Genomic DNA, 19,053 nt, shown 5'->3' on the forward strand with positions numbered 1-19,053 from the left:
TTCTTTTTTTTTCCATTTATTTTTATTAGTTGGAGGCTAATTACTTTACAATATTGTAGTGGTTTTTGCCATACATTGACATGAATCAGCCATGGATTTACATGTATTCCCCGTCCTGATCCCCCCTCCCACCTCCCTCTCCACTCGATCCCTCTGGGTCTTCCCAGTGCACCAGCCCTGAGCACTTGTCTCATGCATCCCACCTGGGCTGGTGATCTGTTTCACCCTTGATAATATACATGTTTCGATACTGTTCTCTCGAAACATCCCACCCTGTCCTTTTTATTTTAAACCTTTATGTAATGCTTATGAGGTCTTATGGGCTTCCCTGGTGGCTCAGAGGTTAAAGCGTCTGCCTGGAATGCAGGAGACCCAGGTTCGATCCCTGAGTTGGGAAGATCCCCTGGAGAAGGAAACGGCAACCCACTCCAGTACTCTTGCCTGGAGAATCCCATGGAGGGAGGAGCCTGGTAGGCTACAGTCCGTGGGGTCACAAAGATTCAAACATGACTGAGCGACTTCACTTTCACTTAAGATGTCTTGTAAGTCTAGAGACTAATTTTTAAAAAGTACAGTCTGATCATCTTTTTCTTTTAATTGGAATGTTTATTCTATTTCCATTTAATGAAAAATTTTAAATATATTTGGCTTTGCATTTATTTTCCAAGGACCTTCAATTCGTCCCTTCTGTTATCATTGTTTCTCTTTCTTGCCTTCTTATGGATTGACTTGTATTTTTATTTAGCTTGGAAGTTACACTTTTTTAATTTTTGTTTTAATGGTTACTCTAAACTTGAACCCCTGACTCACAAAAGTTTAATATTTAGTTAAGACTCATACCCTCTCCCTTGACAATGTAAAGACCTTAAGACATTAACTCTTTTTAAAAAAATTTATTTTTGTGTTGTGTTTTTTAAAAAAATATTTATTTATTTTTGGTTGTGCTGGGTCCATTCATTGCTGGGTGCAGCTTTCTCTACTTGCAGCTAGTGGGGGCTACTCTTTGTTGAGGGACGTGGGCTTCTCATTGCAGTGGTTTCTCTTGTTGCAGAGCACAGGCTCTAGAGCGCACAGGCTTTGGTAGTTTTGGAGCACAGGCTCTAGAGTGTGGGCTCAGTAGTTGCAGCACACGGGCTTAGTTGCTCTGTGGCATATGCAATCTTCCCAGATAAGGGATCGAACTTGTGTCCCCTGCATTGGTAGGCAGATTCTTAACCATTGGACCACCAGGAAAGTCCCATGTTAATTCTTTTTACCTCCTTCCCAACTTATGTGTCAAAGTATGTATTTTAATTCTGTGTATATTTGAAACACAACTGGACATTCAGTTCAGTTCAGTCACTCAGTCGCATCCGACTCTTTGTGACCCCATGGACTGCAGCACGCTAGGCTTCCTTGTCCATCACCAACTCCTGGAGCTTGCTCAAACTCATGTCCATTGAGTCAGTGATGCCATCCAACTATCTCATCCTCTGTCGTCCCCTTCTCCTCCTGCCTTCAGTCTTTCCCAGCATCAAGGTCTTTTCCAATGAGTCAGTTCTTCACATCAGGTGGCCAAAGTATTGGAGTTTCAACTTCAGCATCAGTCCTTCCAATGAATATTCAGGACTGATCTCCTTTAGGATGGACTGGTTGGATCTCCTTGCAGTCCAAGGGAGTCTCAAGAGTCTTCTCCAACACCACAGTTCAAAAGCATCAATTGTTTGGTGCTCAGCCTTCTTTATGGTTCAACCCTCATATCTATACATGGCTACTGGAAAAACCATAGCTTTGACTAGATGGACCTTTGTTGGCAATGGACCATTAGTGTTATTTATATACATGTACCCATCTATTTACCTATTTTCTCCTCATGTGCTGAGTTATTTTTTGTTGTTCTTCAGACATTGTATCAGCTAAATATTTGCAGCAAATAGATGAGACCGTGGCCGCTGCTGCTGCTGCATCGCTTCAATCGTGTCCGACTCTGTGTGACCCCATAGATGGCAGCCCACGAGGCTCCTCTGTCCCTGGGATTCTCCAGGCAAGAATACTGGAATGGGTTGCCATTTCCTTCTCCAATGCATGCATGCATGCCAAGTTGCTTCAGTCGTGTCCGACTCTGTGCGACTCCATGGACAGCAGCCCTCCAGGCTCCTCTGTCCACAGGATTCTCCAGGCAAAAATACTGGAATGGGTTACCATTTCCTTCTCCAGTAGGTGAGGCCTAGGATGATTATATCTTCCTCTAGAGATGAATGACATTTCTTTTTTTCTGCAAGCCACCTGGGCACAAACCATCTGTGATTCCTTCTGTTGAATGTCAGGGCTTGAGAAGGTTTGAAGCTGAGGGGTCACTGTGAGGGTCTACTGATGGGTCACCCTTACTCTTAGGAGGTAAACTCTCAGGGTCCCCACTGAAAGTGAGGGAAGTTCACTAGCTCCTCCTCAGCCCCTCACCTTCCAAATATGCCCTGAGTCTCATCCCTTCCCTCTACCCCTGGAAGCTGCCCCAAGTGCTACTGGGCCTCTTGGCCCCCTCCCCTGGAATGGGCAAATGCCCCCAGGGGAAAGTGGCCCTAAATGCTGACTCATTCCCTTAGACATTAACTTCCTCCAAATCCTGGTCCTGTAATTCTTCACTATCTTGTTAGTTTACTAATGTCTCTAAATATATGTTTTAAATATTTCAATCAACTGTTTCAGTTGTCTTAAGTATGAGGATTGGTTCAAATCACATAGTCTACTATTAGTAGAATGTGAAATCTGGTGACTCAAACGTAAAGAATCTGCCTGCAATGAAGGAGACACAGGAGAAGTAGGTTTGATCCCTGGGTCGAGAAGATCCCCTGGAGAAGGGCTTGGCAACCCACTCCAGTGTTCTTACCTGGAGAATCCCATGGACAGAGGAGCCTGGTGGGCTACAGTCCATGGGGTTGCAAAGAGTCGGACATGACTGAAGCGCCTTCGCACGCACGCATGTGTGAAATCTGTTATTAAGACTTTAATTTCTAATTGTCCTGATTATTTGTGAGTTTTGAGAAAGGCCATTTTGATTTTATCTTCTGTGACTTGCTTGTTTATGTATTTGCTCATTTTTTCTCTTTTACATTTTATAAATAATGGATGATAATTCTTTGTCAGTTAGGTGTGCTGCTAGCATTATCTCCAGGTTTTTGGGTTATCTTTTCAGTTTGCTTATGGCATCTTCTATAAACAGAACTTTTTCATTTTTAATTTAAATTAATTCAGCTTTATTGATCCTTTTCTTTCATGGTTTGTACATTTGATTGTTAAATATTCTTGTCCTTTGTTCATATATTGGGATGTTAGTATTTTTAATCACTTTATATAAGTTCATTGTATAATAAGTGTATCAACTCTTTATATATCATGTTTGCTGCAAAATGTCCTTCCAAGTTGGTGGTCTGCAACTTTTCGATGGAAAAGTTTATATTTTTATGAGATCAAATCTTTTGGTTGCTTTCTGACCTCTGTATAAACTTAAAAGTTACTTTCTTCTAGAGTTTTCCTGACTGATTCTGTGTTCTTTTCATTTTCTATCCTTTCATCAAAGAGTTCTTTGTCTAAAACTAGTTTTGGTATAGGGTGTCTTAATTGTCTTAGCTTTGGAACAGATTACAATCTGTAAGGGTTACTCCTCCCTCCTTGATTTTCTTTCCTAGTATTTCCTTTAATTAAAATTAAGAAAAAAAACCCCACTGTTCATTCTTCTAGATGAATAGTCATTTTGTAAATGTTCAACATTTTTGTTTGGATTAAAAAAAATTTTTTTTTGGCCATGCTGAGCAGCATGTGGGAACTTCCCCAACCAGGGGTCGAACTCTCATCCTGGAAGTACGGCATCTTAACCACTGGACCACCAGGGAAGTCCCTGTTTGGATTTTGGTTTGGTGCTGTATTAAACTTCCACATTAATTTGGAAAAAATTGATGCTATTAAAATACTTAGCTTTTCCATTCAGGAAATTTGTTTATTCAAGCCTTTTATATTCTCAGTGCAGCTTTGAGGTCTTTTCTTATAAATCCCATGTATTTTGTTGGTTTATAAAAACTTGTTGCAATGGAGAATGGCATCTGCTTTTACCATGAACATTTTCTAACTTTATTGCTAGTATATAAGGATAGCATTGAGTTCTGAGTGATTTTGTACCTGCTCTTTAACTTGAATGGCTTGCCAGTTGTTCTCATGGGTATTTCAAGGTACACCATGGTATTATTAGCAAATATGCACAGTTTTGTCTCATCTTTTCTAACTTTGATACTACTTTGCTCTGTTTTCGGTTGGTGTTTTAAAAGCAATATTAATCATGGCAGGAGGATTATATTTTAGTGTGTGTGCTTAGTATGTGTTGAGTATGCCCTCATCACTGCATCAAAAATATAGATATATTGAGATATATTACTGTGGAAAAATACCAGCTTGGCAGAGATACAGTGTTTATAGCAATTGTCTCCAAGTGGCAGAATCTGGCTGAGTGTCTCCTTTTTGTTTATCCATATTTTCTAATCATTCTAGGAAGATCAAGTGTTATTTAGATAATTTAAAAGATAATTACAATTGTAATGTCTTTATTGTGTCACTTTTAGGTGGAGCATGTTGACTATGAGTTGAAATAGCTATTTATCTGCTGAAGACATTTTCTATCTTATTTGTAGGAGTTTTTATTTGTCTTTAGAAGTGCAGGCTGAATTTTGTGAAATTTATTTTGGCAACTGTGAAGATGATCATATGATTTTTTTTCCTTTTTTTTTTGTTAATTGAGGTCTATTTTATGTTCAGTAGAATGCGCAGATCTTAGGCGTTCGGTTTGATGTGTTTGGCATATACTGATGTAACCACCACCCCAAATGGGAAATAGAACATTTCCACCACCCTAGAATGTTCTAGGAGAAGTCCTGTGGTAAGCTGTTGATTCGTGTGACTGAGCCTCCAACTCCGGCCTGTGAGCGGGCTTGATTCCCCTGTCTCCAGCCTCAGTTTAACATCTCAAGGGCCTGGTGCCACACGTCAGGTCCCAGTAGGCTGTCTCCTCTGGTCATTCATCATACCATTCTGGGGATAGAAGGGAAAACAGATTCTCTGCCAAGCAAGTGGCCACTGGGGAGGGAGAGAGAAAGCTGCCTCCTGAGATGTGAAGAGGGAACTGCAGATGCTTGAAGCTTTTAGTGATTTAGCCTAAGAATGTGTCTCTGGCCAAACTGTTTCTGGGCACCACTGTCTGAAATGTGAGGATGGGGGAGGACCATGGAGAGAGGCCAGTGCATACAGTGTCTTGACCATGGAGTTTCACTGTAGGCCCTGGGGCCTGTGTACTGTTCCTGGAGAAAATCAGATGCCACTTTGCCAGGTCCTTTAACGGGACTTGGTACTCTCAGGGTACTCACGGTCACTACTCTTGGTGACCTTGAACTCCTGGTCAGTGTCTGCTAACCCGCACCAACATAGCTGGGTTCTTTTTTTTTTCCCTAGTCCAGCACCATAGCTGGGTTCTTATGGCAGATCTGCAGGCTCTGCTGCAACGGGTCATGGAATGATGCCCAGTGTTGTTTATTCAGCTTATCATATTACTGTCAACTGGGCAAAATACAGAAGTACATGTTTCTATTCATTCCTACCAGCTTAATACTGACATGTTGGATGTGTCTTCAATGCCCTGAAGTGCAGAAAACGAGCTTAGTAGTAGCATTATGCTTTTGGTCACCTGTACATCTAGGGAATGAAGTCTGTAGAAAGATGATTTGTGTGCATCCGTGCTAAGTTGCTTCAGTTGTGTCCAACCCTTTGCGACTCCATGGACTGTGGCCTGCCAAGCTCCTCTGTCCATGGGATCCTCCAGGCAAGAATACTGGAGTGGGTTGCCATTTCCTCCTCCAGGGGATCTTCCCGACCCAGGGATCAAAACTTTTATCTCTTATGTCTCCTGCATTGACAGGTAGATTCTCTACCACTAATGCCACCTGGGAAACCCTGAGTCAGATGACTTGGGCAATCTCTGAATCAGAAGGCCAGAGGCTCAGATTTCTTCTCTTAATGTGACCCAGACTCTTCTGTGTGTTTTCGATAGGATGAGGTTTACCTGACTGAGGTAAATAATTGCTCCTGTCTACGTTTCCTTAATATGTGTCTTCTCAAAGTAAGCAGTTTGAAAAAAAAAAAAAGGTGAGCCCTGACAGTATATTCAGACCTGGCTATTTCAAGGGGTGTCGGCACTGGATCCATGCAAGTGTGGGTTTCTGAAGCCACCCTGGTTTTGTACTTGGACAGAGAGCCCCGGGCCAGGAAGGCAAGGTGTGAAGTAGGTCACTGAGGCATACGAGGGGGCGTCTCAGGTCAAAGCCCGGAGGCCAGAGCCAAGCACTCAACCCCAAGGGTAGCAGGCTCCCTCCTGAGGCTTTCCATGCAAATGTCAAGCAAGGGACGGCCTTTCCAAGCTGGGCGCCTGTTCAGCTTGAATCAGCTTAGTCACCTCTTCCTAGGAGCTGTCGCAGCTTGGATGTTTTTTCTTTTTCTGTTTAAACCTGAAGCTATTTAAAGCCTGCATCCAAAGGCAAGTAGTTGAGCTTGCAATGCCAGGGGGCACGCGCCTCTGGGAGGGGGAAGGCCAGGCCTTTATGGGAAGGTCTGCAAGGCCTAACCCTCTCCCTCTGATCCTCGGGTGTTTGGTCCTGCAATCTGAGGAGACAACTACCTTTTCGTGTTTTATACATTTTATTCATACATTTCTCCAACTTTGAAATGACAAAAGCCCAATTCTATGGTTTCCCATTACACAGCATCCTACAGGTATGTATATTCTACAAAGAATACTATGGAGTTTCTCTTCCTCCCCTGTCACACGAGAGACAACTGATTAGGGTTGCGTTGACTTGTCCTGTCTCGGCAGCGCACCAGCGTTCTGGGTGTTCTGGCGACAGGGCAGAGGGATCAGGGCAGGAGGGCGTGTGCTAAGGCATGTAAATAGATACACACAGAGAGAAAGAAAAGCGGGACATTTACAAAGAATCCGAACCTTTCCGATGCCCTCACCTCCGGGGTGTCGGAGGACACAGACGCTCTTGCACGCTAAGGCTTGGCTGTACCCTGCAAATACTTACAATTGGATACGGTGAAATATACAACAACTGTTAACATCGCTCTCTTTTAATCACTGAGACAATACTTCAAAACCTTTTATAAAAAGGCAATTATACATACAGAAAAAAAAAAAGGAACACGTTGGCAAAACTTTATGCAAAATAACCCCAGAACTGAGTTTGAATGGCGACGTGCCTGCCTGGCAATTAAACATGATACTATGGTCTCTGCACGTGGGGATTGGGATTGTTAGGCCTTTGTGTCAGCTCCTGGGCCTGCTGCCCCCACAGGCTCTCACCCTCTGCACAGGCGCCTTCCGGGGACACAGCGGACACCAGAAATTGAGTCCCCCAATTCTTGGTTTCTTTGAAATGCAAATAATAGCCAGGACTGCTGACGGTGGAGAAACCCCTATTTCTACCCCCGAGCAGAACTCCTTCCAAGAGACTGCACAGCCTCTGGGTCCCAAGATGGTCACCCCCAGGGCTTGATGGGTGAGACCACTGGCATGTTCCTTTGATCACATGTGGGAGAGAAGGGAAGGAACACAGATGGGGCAGCGAAGCTCCAACGTTCTATATGTAGAGAAATAGGGGGTTGTGCTTGGGGCCAGAAACGAGGTCTCCCATGTGTAGCGCCAAACATCTTTTTCTGTTTTCTTTTGCTCGGTCCATTTGCACAGGGTCAAGAGAGTTGATGGTTAGGTGAGGGATGGGGGGAGCTCTGGATTTTCTAAATGTCAGCCCACCTTCTGCAGCCCAAGAGTAGCAGAGAGAAGACTAGATAAAAAGGATGTGGACTGGTGGACACAAACTTTCTTCCTTTCTCTCACTTCCTGGATGCCTGTTACCCCTAAACTTCACTCACTAAACTGGAAGACCCAAGACTTCCGATAGCTCCAAGTTTAAGGCAAACTGATGAGTTGAGTGGGTGTGGGCAAAGTCAACCAAGCATTGAGCCTTACAGATGACGTCCTGTAACCAAAGACACCAAGTGGAGAGGAAGACCTTAACTTCTAAAGGGTGGAAAAGTTCTACCAAATGAAACAATTCATGAGGAAAGCTTGTAGCCCTTCTGTAAGCTGCAGTGAGGAGCAAAAGATCTTTCTAAGAGGAGAATTAATAAGAGGCGCAGAACAAGAGAAAGAACACTTGGGGACCTTGGTACCTAAGCCCTTGGAAACAGGATGGAATTAGGAGGCTGTGTTCAGTTCTGGAAAAACAAGCCCCTCCTCTGTGTCTCTCCCCCCCGCCCACCCCCGCCACGCACACAAACACACACACTGGTTTGACGATAGGAAATAAGCAGGAGGATGAGAATCCACAGGGGCTTGTTTGGAATGCTGATTGCAAGATGCCTTCTCTTCTTTCCAAGGAGATAGCCTGGGAGGCATTAAGAATATATTAATCAAGAAATGTTCTTGCTAGCTTTAGCGGAATATTCATTCTCTTTGCCCTCAAGTGACTGATCTGAAATGAAGAAAAGGACATCAGGGGGAGACAAGAGCGTTTGCTTTGGGTCACCTGTCTTTAAGGGGCAGTGTCCACGCCGGACATTTCCACTGCTCAGTGTCCCCAGGGGTGGCTCAACTGATTACACTTTTTCCAGGAATGAACTCAAAGGCTTAATGAATAGATTAAACTACAAGTGATTTAAAAACAAACCAAAAAAATCCCCTCTATAATCATGAGATCAAAGTCTTGAAAAATAATCATAGCAAGGAGTCCAGGCCCAGTGGGTTAGCCCCATCAGCGGGAGATGGACTGGGCCCTGGGGAAAAAGGAGCATATGCTGGTCCTTTGTGCGGTAAGGGCTTTGCAGCATCTTTGGATACCCCACTGCTAATGGGATGGCCTCAGAAGATGCCTTCTGAATGCAAATTGCCAAGAAGTAGGTCACCCATTTCTGTTCCTCTCTGAACAAATATTTTAAACCATCTCACCTAACAGGAGATACACTTAATTGCTTTTTAAAAGGCTACCATATTATCTCAACACTGGGATGCTTCCTGAATTAAACTGAGTGACATTTTCCTTTTTAGTGTTAAAATTGAACATGCTGCCTGGGCAAAGTAATTACTGTTTTATGATTAGAAAATCAGGACATTCTTTTTAACAGCTAATTTGACATATTAACCTCTACCCCCCTTTCTTGCTGGGAGGAACAGGACTGGAAAGAGAGCCCTCAGAATATGGCTGAATTGACCAGTGTTAAGATTTAATAATCTAATCATCTGCTCTATTCTTTGAAAGGAAAAAAATGATTTTGTGGATGGAATGGAAACAGTAAAGCAGCTTTTGAGCAATTTTCTGATTGCTCAGTGGACAATTGTAATGGAGTGGCAGCAGCAATGTACTGTAATTACTCTGGATTCAGAAATTTAAGTCTTTTCTGCTAGGTCACAAAGACACTGCTTTAGGATAGTCGTATATTAGCAGAAGGGAACAGATGACCTCTTTGAGAAGTCAGACAGAATGAGTTCTGGGCGCAGGAATTTTGCCACCTGCACAATGGTGAGAATGCCACCAGCCTGTGTACTTCTCAGTCCTGGGGCCAGACACTACACTGGCATTGCTTTTTTCTTCCTCTGCCTGTACCAGCATGGTGGGTGGCTCAAGACAGGCATTGTCAAGCATCCCCAGAGACTTGGTCTCAGAGGGCAAGTGGGCCATGGGGGTTCCTACCAGAGGGCGGGGGCTTCATTTCTCAGGTGTCAGTTGCATTCTTCTTTGTGCTTCATTTGGAAAAGAGGTAGAGCGGGCATGCTCACACTGAGAAGAGCCCAGATTGTGACCAGTACCATCCTGGGAATGACTGGCTGGCCTTGGCGTCGCTTAGATTGCAGTCAGTCCCATCACAGCCCCAAACAGCTCTTGGGGTTTCTCCCTCCATCCAGGGTGTCTCTGGTTTGGTGGTTTGGTCACCCTGAGGTGGGACCCCAATGGAAGCAGTTTACTTAGCACTTTGTAAGCTGTATACTCATCGGGTCACCGACAAAGGACAACATCGGAGGAGAACCCAGCACTGTTCAGTGAGAGTAGGTGGAGGGGAGGGCGACACCCTCAAAAGAGTATACAAAGGCCTTCTCTGTGTGGTCCTTCAAGAGGAGCTGTTCCGCTCAGAACACATCCTGCATGTCCTGCCGAGGCACAAAGCAATGAGGCCATCTAACCTACAAGAAGGAAACTCGATGGTATTTTTTTTCAAGGATCTCAGGTTAACAGAACCACTGACACTCGAATGGACAAACCTGCCACCGACCTCTGGCAAAAAGCGAGAAAACCGCCAGCCTGACTCGCCTGTATTGGAAGAACGTGACCTCACAGAAGGGTGATGGGATGGTTAATGTCTCTGATGCAACAAGGACATGATTCTCCTGTGCCAAGGGATATAGCAAGAGGAAGGAGAAACCACATGTTGCCTCCAGCACATGGGTGGCCCTCGGGTGCACTGCGTTCTGGGAGCCAGACGAGGTCCCAGCTGTGCTCTGGTAGAGTATTTTATTATCCTGCCAACTGATAGTCATTCCTAGGCCTTTGATGGTTCAATGAGCATCTAAAGGATTATAAAATCTAAAAGGTCATCACCTTGTAAACCTGAACAAATCTATGATGAAATGAAGGACCCAAAGGCATTTAATTATTGAACACATAAAAGGAAGTATATTTAAAAAAAAAATTGGTCAAACTGTCCTGTTATCATTTTAAAGGAATTTACAGGGCTGTTATAGATTATTCTTTTGGAATAATTCAGTTTATAGCAAATGCCTAAACTGGTTTCTTCATTGCACAGTATATTCTCTTAAAATGGGTGCTTTAAAACAATTACATACATATTAAAAATCCTCATTTCTTTGCTTAATTAAAATGTTAATACTCTCAGACAACACAGATCTGAAATGGTGAAACCAGCAATTCCCCCTCCCACCTTACAACAAATTAAATTGAGACAAAATTACAAACACATTTCACTACATGGTTATTATTAATAAAAATCAGTTTCTTTTGTTTGTTTTTTTATAAAGTTGCCCGAAATGCAAGGGATGTGCATAGGTTTACAACTTAGTCATAATAGCATTTTATTTTTATTCCCCTGGGTGTGCCCCGTGAACGGAATGTACTTTGTTGTAGATTACAGATTGTTTTGTCCAACACAGACACACCGACAGCATAAACGCTCGCGACTGTCCACATGCATTAAGAGTCAAGACCCAACTTCAAATCTCTAAAAGGTTTACAGGGTGCTTCAAAGAGACAGTATCACATTATCTGGATGTTACATAAAGGACTTAAAAAAAACACTATTCTAAAAAAAAAAGAGGAAAAAAAGGCCTTTAAAAATTTATGAGTTTGTAATCACTAGACTGATTATTTCAAATAAATAAAGGAAAGAAAGATATTCCAATCCATAAAATCAGACTCTAAAAAGAATGTAGTGTTCCAACCCCAGTCAAGGTAACAGAATCATTGTTTATTATTATTAAAATAGATTATAGAAAGCAGCATCTATTTTGTGCAGTTTTTAGGGGCCTTGGAAATAAAAAGCTATGATTTCCAAAAATATAACATTCCAAAGGATTGAATAATACATACATTTAAAGATACATTTTATTAAAGTTTAGGAGAACTGATTAAAAAAGATACTGTCTCTTTAAATTAGTGTGTAATTGTTTTTCTCCTCCTATCTATTTGGACATGACAATAATTATAAATGTAGGTCACACTACAACTAGGTAGTCTCTAGGGACCACGACCTGCTGACACAAGGCCGATAACAAAGAGGCTTTTCCATGTATGAGGTGGCTCCCAGTTATGCGGCAGATATCTGGGGGAGGGGGGCCTAATAGACCCAGGAGACGGGGACCCACTGCGGGGCTGTGCACACGTGCTCCACGGCTTCCTCCAAATGTCTGATTGTCTCGTCGATTTCATTGTTGATAATTGTGAGATCGAAGTAGTGTGCGTATGTTCTCTGTAAGATGTCAGACTCCTTCTGCAGACGCTGAAGAGATTCATCCTAAATGGTGAGGGGATGGAGGGAAGGGGTGGGTGTGGGAGGAGGGAGAAGCAAAGAGGAGAGAGAAGTCAACCAAGGTGGTTTTCTCTGGCTACGTTTCTGTCTGTCCCGGTGTTAGAAACAGTCGAGGCCCACCCGTGATGGCACACATCTGAGTGTGAGGCCGAGGCCGCTTCCTGACAGAGGAGATGACAGTCTCCAGGATGGCGGGGTCACAGAACAACGGCTTACAACCGCGACTGCTCACCATGCAACAGGGCCTCTGTGCCGACCTGGACGGACCAGAGGACACAGACACTCCTCAGCAAACACACGACCCTGCTCTGGCTGAACTGTGCCCGTCTGGAGTCAGCCGAGACTGTCTGTGCTCATCCCCCTGACCCAGGCCTGCCTCATCTCGAACCACTCTCCTGTTTGGCAGAGTGGAGGGGGCTTCGGGGGGATGGGGGTGAGGTCAGAGCCCTGTGTCCCCTTTCCTTGGTCCTCTGCTCTCGCTCTCACTGAGCCCCAGAGCCCAGCTGTGTTTGCCCCAAGAAGCCCCTGCCTCTGAATAACAAATGAAGTTGAATTTTTCTGCCATGTTCCCAGAATTCAATTACATATATAATGCATTGCCTGCACTCACTAGCAGTGGATATGCCAGAGGCAAAAGCTTTTTGGATGTTACCAGTAATGGATGAAATGAGGCCATATCCCAGATACAAAGGTAACCGACACCCCCGATGAATCCCTTCAAGGTGGTCTGTGTTGGAAATGGCCAAACATCACTGTAGGTCCTTGTATCTCTTACGGAAAAAACTCTGAAGGAGAAGCAGCTACTCAACTCTTTGCTGCGGCAAAGACTTTCCCTAAACTTCTGCCATGTGCCCCAGAAAGCCTCAGGATGGCAGTTCTTTCAAGATGAGGATCTCTTAAGGGCCACCAGAAAGTTTGCCTCTGTACTGTCATGGCTCAGATCTTGTTATACTGAGCTTTTAATGGGGGAAGTTCAAGTTTGAAACCAGGAAACTGTAAGTCAATTTAACTGATTAGGTAGGTGAGCTGTTGGGTGGACTCTGAAATATATATCTATCAATAGATACAATTCAATGCTTGTTGGTTTGATTAGTATCTCTCTCCCCAACTACAGTACAAACTTGCCCTACGGTGCCCAGCACTTGGCATTATGCCTTATACATAGTAAGTGCTTAATAAACCTTACCAAAAGAGCAAGCTCTTGGCTGGTTAATACTGGCCATGAGAGGATGTGAGGAGTGTTAAATTGGAAATCTACTAGGAAATGGGGGCCCATGATGACAGAGACCCGTCTCTGAAAGGTGTGGTGCCATCAGGGACTTGGGAACTGTTGGCACTCACTGCAGGCTTAGGACCCCTCTTCTTTTCCCTAAGGACCACCTGTTTATAAGAGACTCTTCCTAGGGGAACCTCGGTGTGTGGTGCAACCCTATGACAAGGGGATTTGAGGTAAGATAGTAACACTCGATTCCATCACAGCACTGCACTGGGGATGACAGACACCAGACAAGTTGGGAAATCAATTTCTTCTATCAGGACACTCTGAAATGAGAGTGTCCTAACCTGTTTTGTTATCTAACAGAATTTCAAAGCAGGATGAGGCATGCTTTGGATGTTAGGTATTAACTACTTAAGCGTAGGTAAGACCTCAGTTAATCATTACCTTCTAAGGTCGTTTCAACACACTTTCTGCTTGCACTTAAAAAGCATAGTATTTTCACTGTGGCTCGACAAGAAACACAACACAAAAGCCCCATTTTAGGAAACATGCATTCACCCAAAGACAGGAGTGCTTCCTACCAGTACGAGAAGGAGCAATTCCTACCATGTCGTGCTCCAGGCTAGGGGATTCTATTGGAATATACAATAGTACTGGGCTAATATAAAGTCCTGGGCTTTAAGACCCACTAACAGGGCTTATAATTTGTTCAGAAAGCTGGGCTGGTGAAAACATTCAAGAAAATTTATGGCTGAGAGCATCAAATTTTTAATGTAGTTCTCCCCCCCCACTTAAAGTTCCCTCTTAACGATCTTACAAGATGAAGTTATATTTGTCAGTTTTTTCCTCTACAACAGCTTCTCTGCCGGCTTGACTTAACATGAGCAGGGGTTAACTCAGTGAAAACAAAATGCCTTTATTCTAACAGCAGAAGCAAGGATTTGTGGGAACAAAATGTCTACATTCTAAATCTATGAAAGGAAACAAGGCTGTATTTTATCACCTCCTAGCTGGTACTTACAGGCAATTTTCTGCACCATTTTGGCAGCTATGGAAAATTAGTAAAAGGGCAGGAAAAAAGGCAAAAACAAAGCAAAGATGGTAATTCAAGAAAAATACATGGTAACCAAAGGATAAGAGCTAGCCACAACATGGAGTTTCAAACATGTTTGTGTATTAAATAAGACGGAAAAGTAGACTTTACCAAGGAATACATCTTTTGCAAATGAAACATCAAAAAATGACTGAAAATATAAGTGACATAGAGATCGAGATATTTAATCTTCTTTAAACCTAGATGACTTCCCTGGTGGCTCAGATGGGAAAGAATCTGCCTGCCATGGAGGAGACGTGGGTTTGATCCCTGGGTTGGGAAGATCCCCTGGAAAAGGAAATGGTAACCCACTCCAGTATTCTTGCCTGGATATTTAATTTTTTTCCTGAAGGTGGAAATCTCCAAGCTTTGATTTTACTGTCACAGACTTGGGTGAGTCCAGGCCACTGTTAACTAGACAGTGCCAAGAACATTCTGGTGGGTTCTAGACCCTGTGGAAGGGATGGTCTTCAGTATTAACTTTCTAGGGTTTCCTCATATGATTGACCCTACAGCAGCAATATATTTACTGGACATGCCATAACTACCTTCTCATCAGCCTGACAGTAGCAGGCTATGTGAGCCAGCTTGGTTCTAGATGCTACTGCTGAGCCTCACAGGCACCATCTCTGTGGTGGCTGCTGATTTGAGTAGGCCTGAGAGGGGACTGAACTCATTTCTAGGTTTGGGAGTCTCCAGGGGCCTGGGTAGAGATCCTGCATGGGTTCTACACTGGAGGCTGCTCAGGGGAGCCTGGGCAGCTCAGCCAAGGTGGTGGATGCCTCATAGTTGTCCTCAGGCAAAGCCATCTTTGGCCCCGAGCTCTGTCAGTACAGCTGTGATCAGGAAGGCAGCCCCACAGTGCAGGAGCTGGCCTATGGAGAAGGCCGACTGCTCTGGACACTCAAGCTTGAACTGCCTAATGACTCTGATCTTGGAAAAACCATACTTCTCTGTGGGGTGTAATTCCTCCTTCTGAATGAGGACCTTGATCTCTGGAAATCTTAATGGCCGACATGGAGGACAAAGCAGAGCTTCACTTAGTTGTCTTAATGAGATGGGGCTTTGGCCTTGAACGACTGACACAAAGGCATCCTTATTCAGGGGACTGCTGAGTAGAGGACAAACTGATTAATTCTTACCTCATTCAAACCTGGAGTGATAGTTGGTGCGGCAATAAAAACAACAAAAGGAGCAAACTCCGCTGTTCTCAGGACCTTCAGTGCCTGTGTAAACAAAGAAGAAAACTGAGACTTAGAAATAACCGATGCAGTGTTCAGACAAGCCCACAGAAAATGATACAACTGGAAAAGCCCTTGATTCAAATTTTTGGCCAGATATTATTAAATTTACCAACATTATAAATAACTTATATGACTTCTTTTTGTCCAAGGGGTGGACAGTAGCCGTCGGAAAATAAAAGCTAACAAATTGGACATTTTTCTTAGGAATCTCATGAATCGATCTGAATTATTTTTCTGCAGAAAAGTGAATACTGATTATGTTTGGTTACTGTTCATTCAAACCTGGTAATTTCAGTTTCTAGGAAATGCATTTTGGGGTAGATGGGGGCCAGCAGGCTGGCTCAGAACTCATCTAGAGCCCACCAAACCACACTGCAAATTGCTCACAGGGAGAGCAAGTCCTGACCACTGTGACTGTTCACACCGACACAGGCCTTCTGAGTTGTCCCAGGGGAGGACCCCCCACCCCCCGCTACTCTGGGACTCTACAGGGAAGGGAGACCCCGTGTAGAGATGGAGCCTGGAGCTACTCTAGAAGCCATGTGACTGTGAGTAATTTGCAGGCTTGTGATGATACCTGTGTTCAAGGGAGAGGCATCTCTGAGGCCCTTTTCAGTTCTGTTCTGAGGCATCTAAAACCTCTAACTGCACGCTACAAGTTTGCACAGAGATAACTGCAAAGTCCGCACGTGATGCTGTGGGAGTTGATTCTGGTCAGGGGTTGGTGCTTCTGCCCCTCCCCTCTGAGGACAGGGCTCTCCCCTGACTCCAAGCAAGGGGTTACACTCCCACCCTGCAACAAAGTCCAACATAGGCACACAGTTCACAAGTGCCTGACACGTAACTAATTCGTATGCATCAGGGGTAAATATCTTGCTGTCCTTTATTTAAGAATCTAACATGTCTATTCTGTTAGCCACAGTTTGCTTTCTAAACAGCCTTTCAGTTGTTTGTGTTGCCCTATCCCTACTCCCCCATCCCCACCCCCAGTGCCTGGTTTGCTGTAGTAGCAGTTTGGACTGCTTTCCAATTCCCAGGTGGCTCAGTGGTAAAGAATCCGCCTGCCAATGCAGGAGACACAAGAGATGTGGGTTCAATCCCTGGGTGGGGAAGATCCCCTGGAGAAGGGCATGGCAACCCACTCCAGTATTCTTGCCTGGAGAATCCCATGGACAGAGGACCCTGGCGGGCTACAGTCCATGGGGTCGCCAAGAGTCGGCCACGACTGAGCACACGTGCACAGAGCCATGTGATCTTGGTCACATGAGGTCACATAAAGGTCAGAGTGAGCCTTTAGCACACAGAATGATTGTTCTAACAGGACTTCCCAGGTGGCGCTAGTGGTGAAGAACCCGCCTGCCAATGCAAGAGATGCGAGTTCGATCCCTGGGTCGGGAAGGTCCCCTGGAGGAAGGCATGGCAACTCACTCCAGTATCCTTGCCTGGAGAATCCCATGGACAGAGAAGCCTGGCAGGCTGCAGTCCATGGGGTCGCAGAGTCAGACACAAATGAAGTGACTTAGTATGGCACGGCACAACCCTACTAAGCCCTACCACTAGAATGATCTTTGGGAACTACAAATTTCCTCATATCACCCCTCCACTCCAGACCCTGCAAGAGCTCCCTCTTGGCCTTGGGATGAAATGTAGCCTGGTCCACGCTCACCTTTCTGTCCCCCTCTGTGGACAGGCCTTGCTGAACTGCTTTCAGTTCCACAAAAGGGTCAACCTTTCTCTTCCTGCTCCTTCTGCCTGGATACTCACTCCATCCCCTGGCCCCCATTCCCCACTCTTCCTGTTGCTTGGCTGAGTGTTCTTTCTTCTGCAAATCCTTTGTGAGCTCTGAGTGGAGGCAGGAGCCCCTCTGGTGTGCTCCTGACACACCCACACTTAGGTACCTGTAGTGCCCATCACCATGGAAATGCAAGTATCTGGATGCTGCCGGCTAAGCTTCTTGAGGGCAGGGCTGTATCATTCAGTGGTTGCCTTCCTGCCCCAAATGGCATCTGGCAGAAATTGTTTTTTGATCAAGCAAAGAGGTAAAAGTAGTACGTATAATTCACACAAAGTCTGTTTTGCCTTTTGAGGCAGGTTTGATTAGAGGGCATTGTGTTTTCATGCCTCAAGCGACTCTCAGCCTCTGAATATCAAGGCATGGAAGAGGCAAACTGGTTGCTCAAGGTTTTGACTTTCCTATTCAGTGCAAGGTTCACTTTCTCTAGGATTAAGCTTCTGAATTTTAGTTACCATTTCTCCTTGTGGGGTAAGGGAGTGTGGCACATTATTTTGCCTGCCATCAAAGTGCTGTCAAAAAAAGTGCTTTAATTGTGACAGTCACAGGCTCAGATTCCCTGTGGGAGAAACCTCTTCGAACTTGCATATGTTCATTTTTGAAAGAGGTAATTGGCATTTCTTTGCAAAGCCTTTTGTGACTGAAGATTTTCGCAAGGAACAAATACCATGAAGTCCATATATAGCTCAATGGAGCTTAACAGGGATCTTCGCTTAGAATGGGCCTTTCTATCATTAATATTGGGGGCCTTTTTTCTATCCTTCCTATGTTCATAAATCAGGTGACTCCAGGGTTAGTTGAGACATAAGTTTTCCTTGTCACTCCACACCCACCCAGAGTCACCTTCTGGGCAACTTGGATGGGGACAAACTAAGGCACAGTCCCTACCCTTGCTCCCATCCCTGAAGTGCCTGTGGTCCAAGGGCCACAACCCTCCAATGAAGTTGAGAATACTGCCCTTGGTGTGAAACGGACTTTTCTCCACTCGGTGACCACAGCCTAAAAGCCACCTAATTGAGAATTACTCCTATTACTACACCAGAAAACTCAGCAACTGTTATCTGCCTACAGATTACCCTGCTCTACACAGCATTCACGGGCTTCCCAGGTGGCGCAGTGGTAAAGAATCTGCCTGCCAACGCAGAAGACACAGGAGACATGGGTTCGATCCCTGGGTCAGGAAGGTCCCCTGGAGGAGGGCATGGCAACCCACTCTAGTATTCTTGCCTGGAGAATCCCATGGACAGAGGAGCCTGGTGGGCTACACTCCATGGGGTCGCAAAGACTGGGACACGACTGAGCAACTTAGTACTACCACCACAAGGCAGTCACACTCTTAGTCTTTAACCATGAAGACGGCAAGGTCATTCAGCACCTACTACATGAGACCGTCAATGGACACTGTAGTCACCACACCACCAACTGCCTCTTATGTCTAAGGAGCAGGTGATATATTCCTTTAGCAGTTAACTCCAAGGAAAGAACCAACATACTTTCCACTAGATGAGAATTATGTGATTCATGACATTCTCCTTTTTGTCCTGGCTGCCAGGAAGTTCCGAGCCTCATTTCATGTTTATCACAGTAACTACAGTAG

At 44.6% G+C, this 19,053-nt stretch overlaps 1 protein-coding gene and 1 non-coding gene across 17 annotated transcripts in view; one reads left to right on the plus strand and one right to left on the minus strand.

Annotated features, from left to right (window-relative positions):
- Positions 1-325: 325 nt before the first annotated feature.
- TRNAS-GGA (transfer RNA serine (anticodon GGA)) lies at positions 326-398 on the plus strand. The gene has a single exon. It is a non-coding gene; the product is annotated as a tRNA-Ser (tRNA).
- A 6,294-nt stretch (positions 399-6,692) lies between these two features.
- The window catches only part of CASK (calcium/calmodulin dependent serine protein kinase), a 378,632-nt gene continuing 366,271 nt past the window's right edge, over positions 6,693-19,053 (minus strand). For all 16 annotated transcript variants that reach the window (XM_070461881.1, XM_070461880.1, XM_070461877.1 and 13 more), the window contains 2 exons: positions 15,563-15,646; positions 6,693-12,093 (listed from right to left, as the gene is read on the minus strand). In XM_070461881.1, coding sequence (XP_070317982.1) covers positions 11,917-12,093; positions 15,563-15,646 — 261 coding nt within the window. In that variant the 3' untranslated portion in view covers positions 6,693-11,916. The remainder of the gene's footprint in view (positions 12,094-15,562; positions 15,647-19,053) is intronic.

Source organism: Odocoileus virginianus, chromosome X, assembly GCF_023699985.2.
Source record: "Odocoileus virginianus isolate 20LAN1187 ecotype Illinois chromosome X, Ovbor_1.2, whole genome shotgun sequence".
Classification (NCBI taxonomy): Eukaryota; Metazoa; Chordata; class Mammalia; order Artiodactyla; family Cervidae; genus Odocoileus; species Odocoileus virginianus.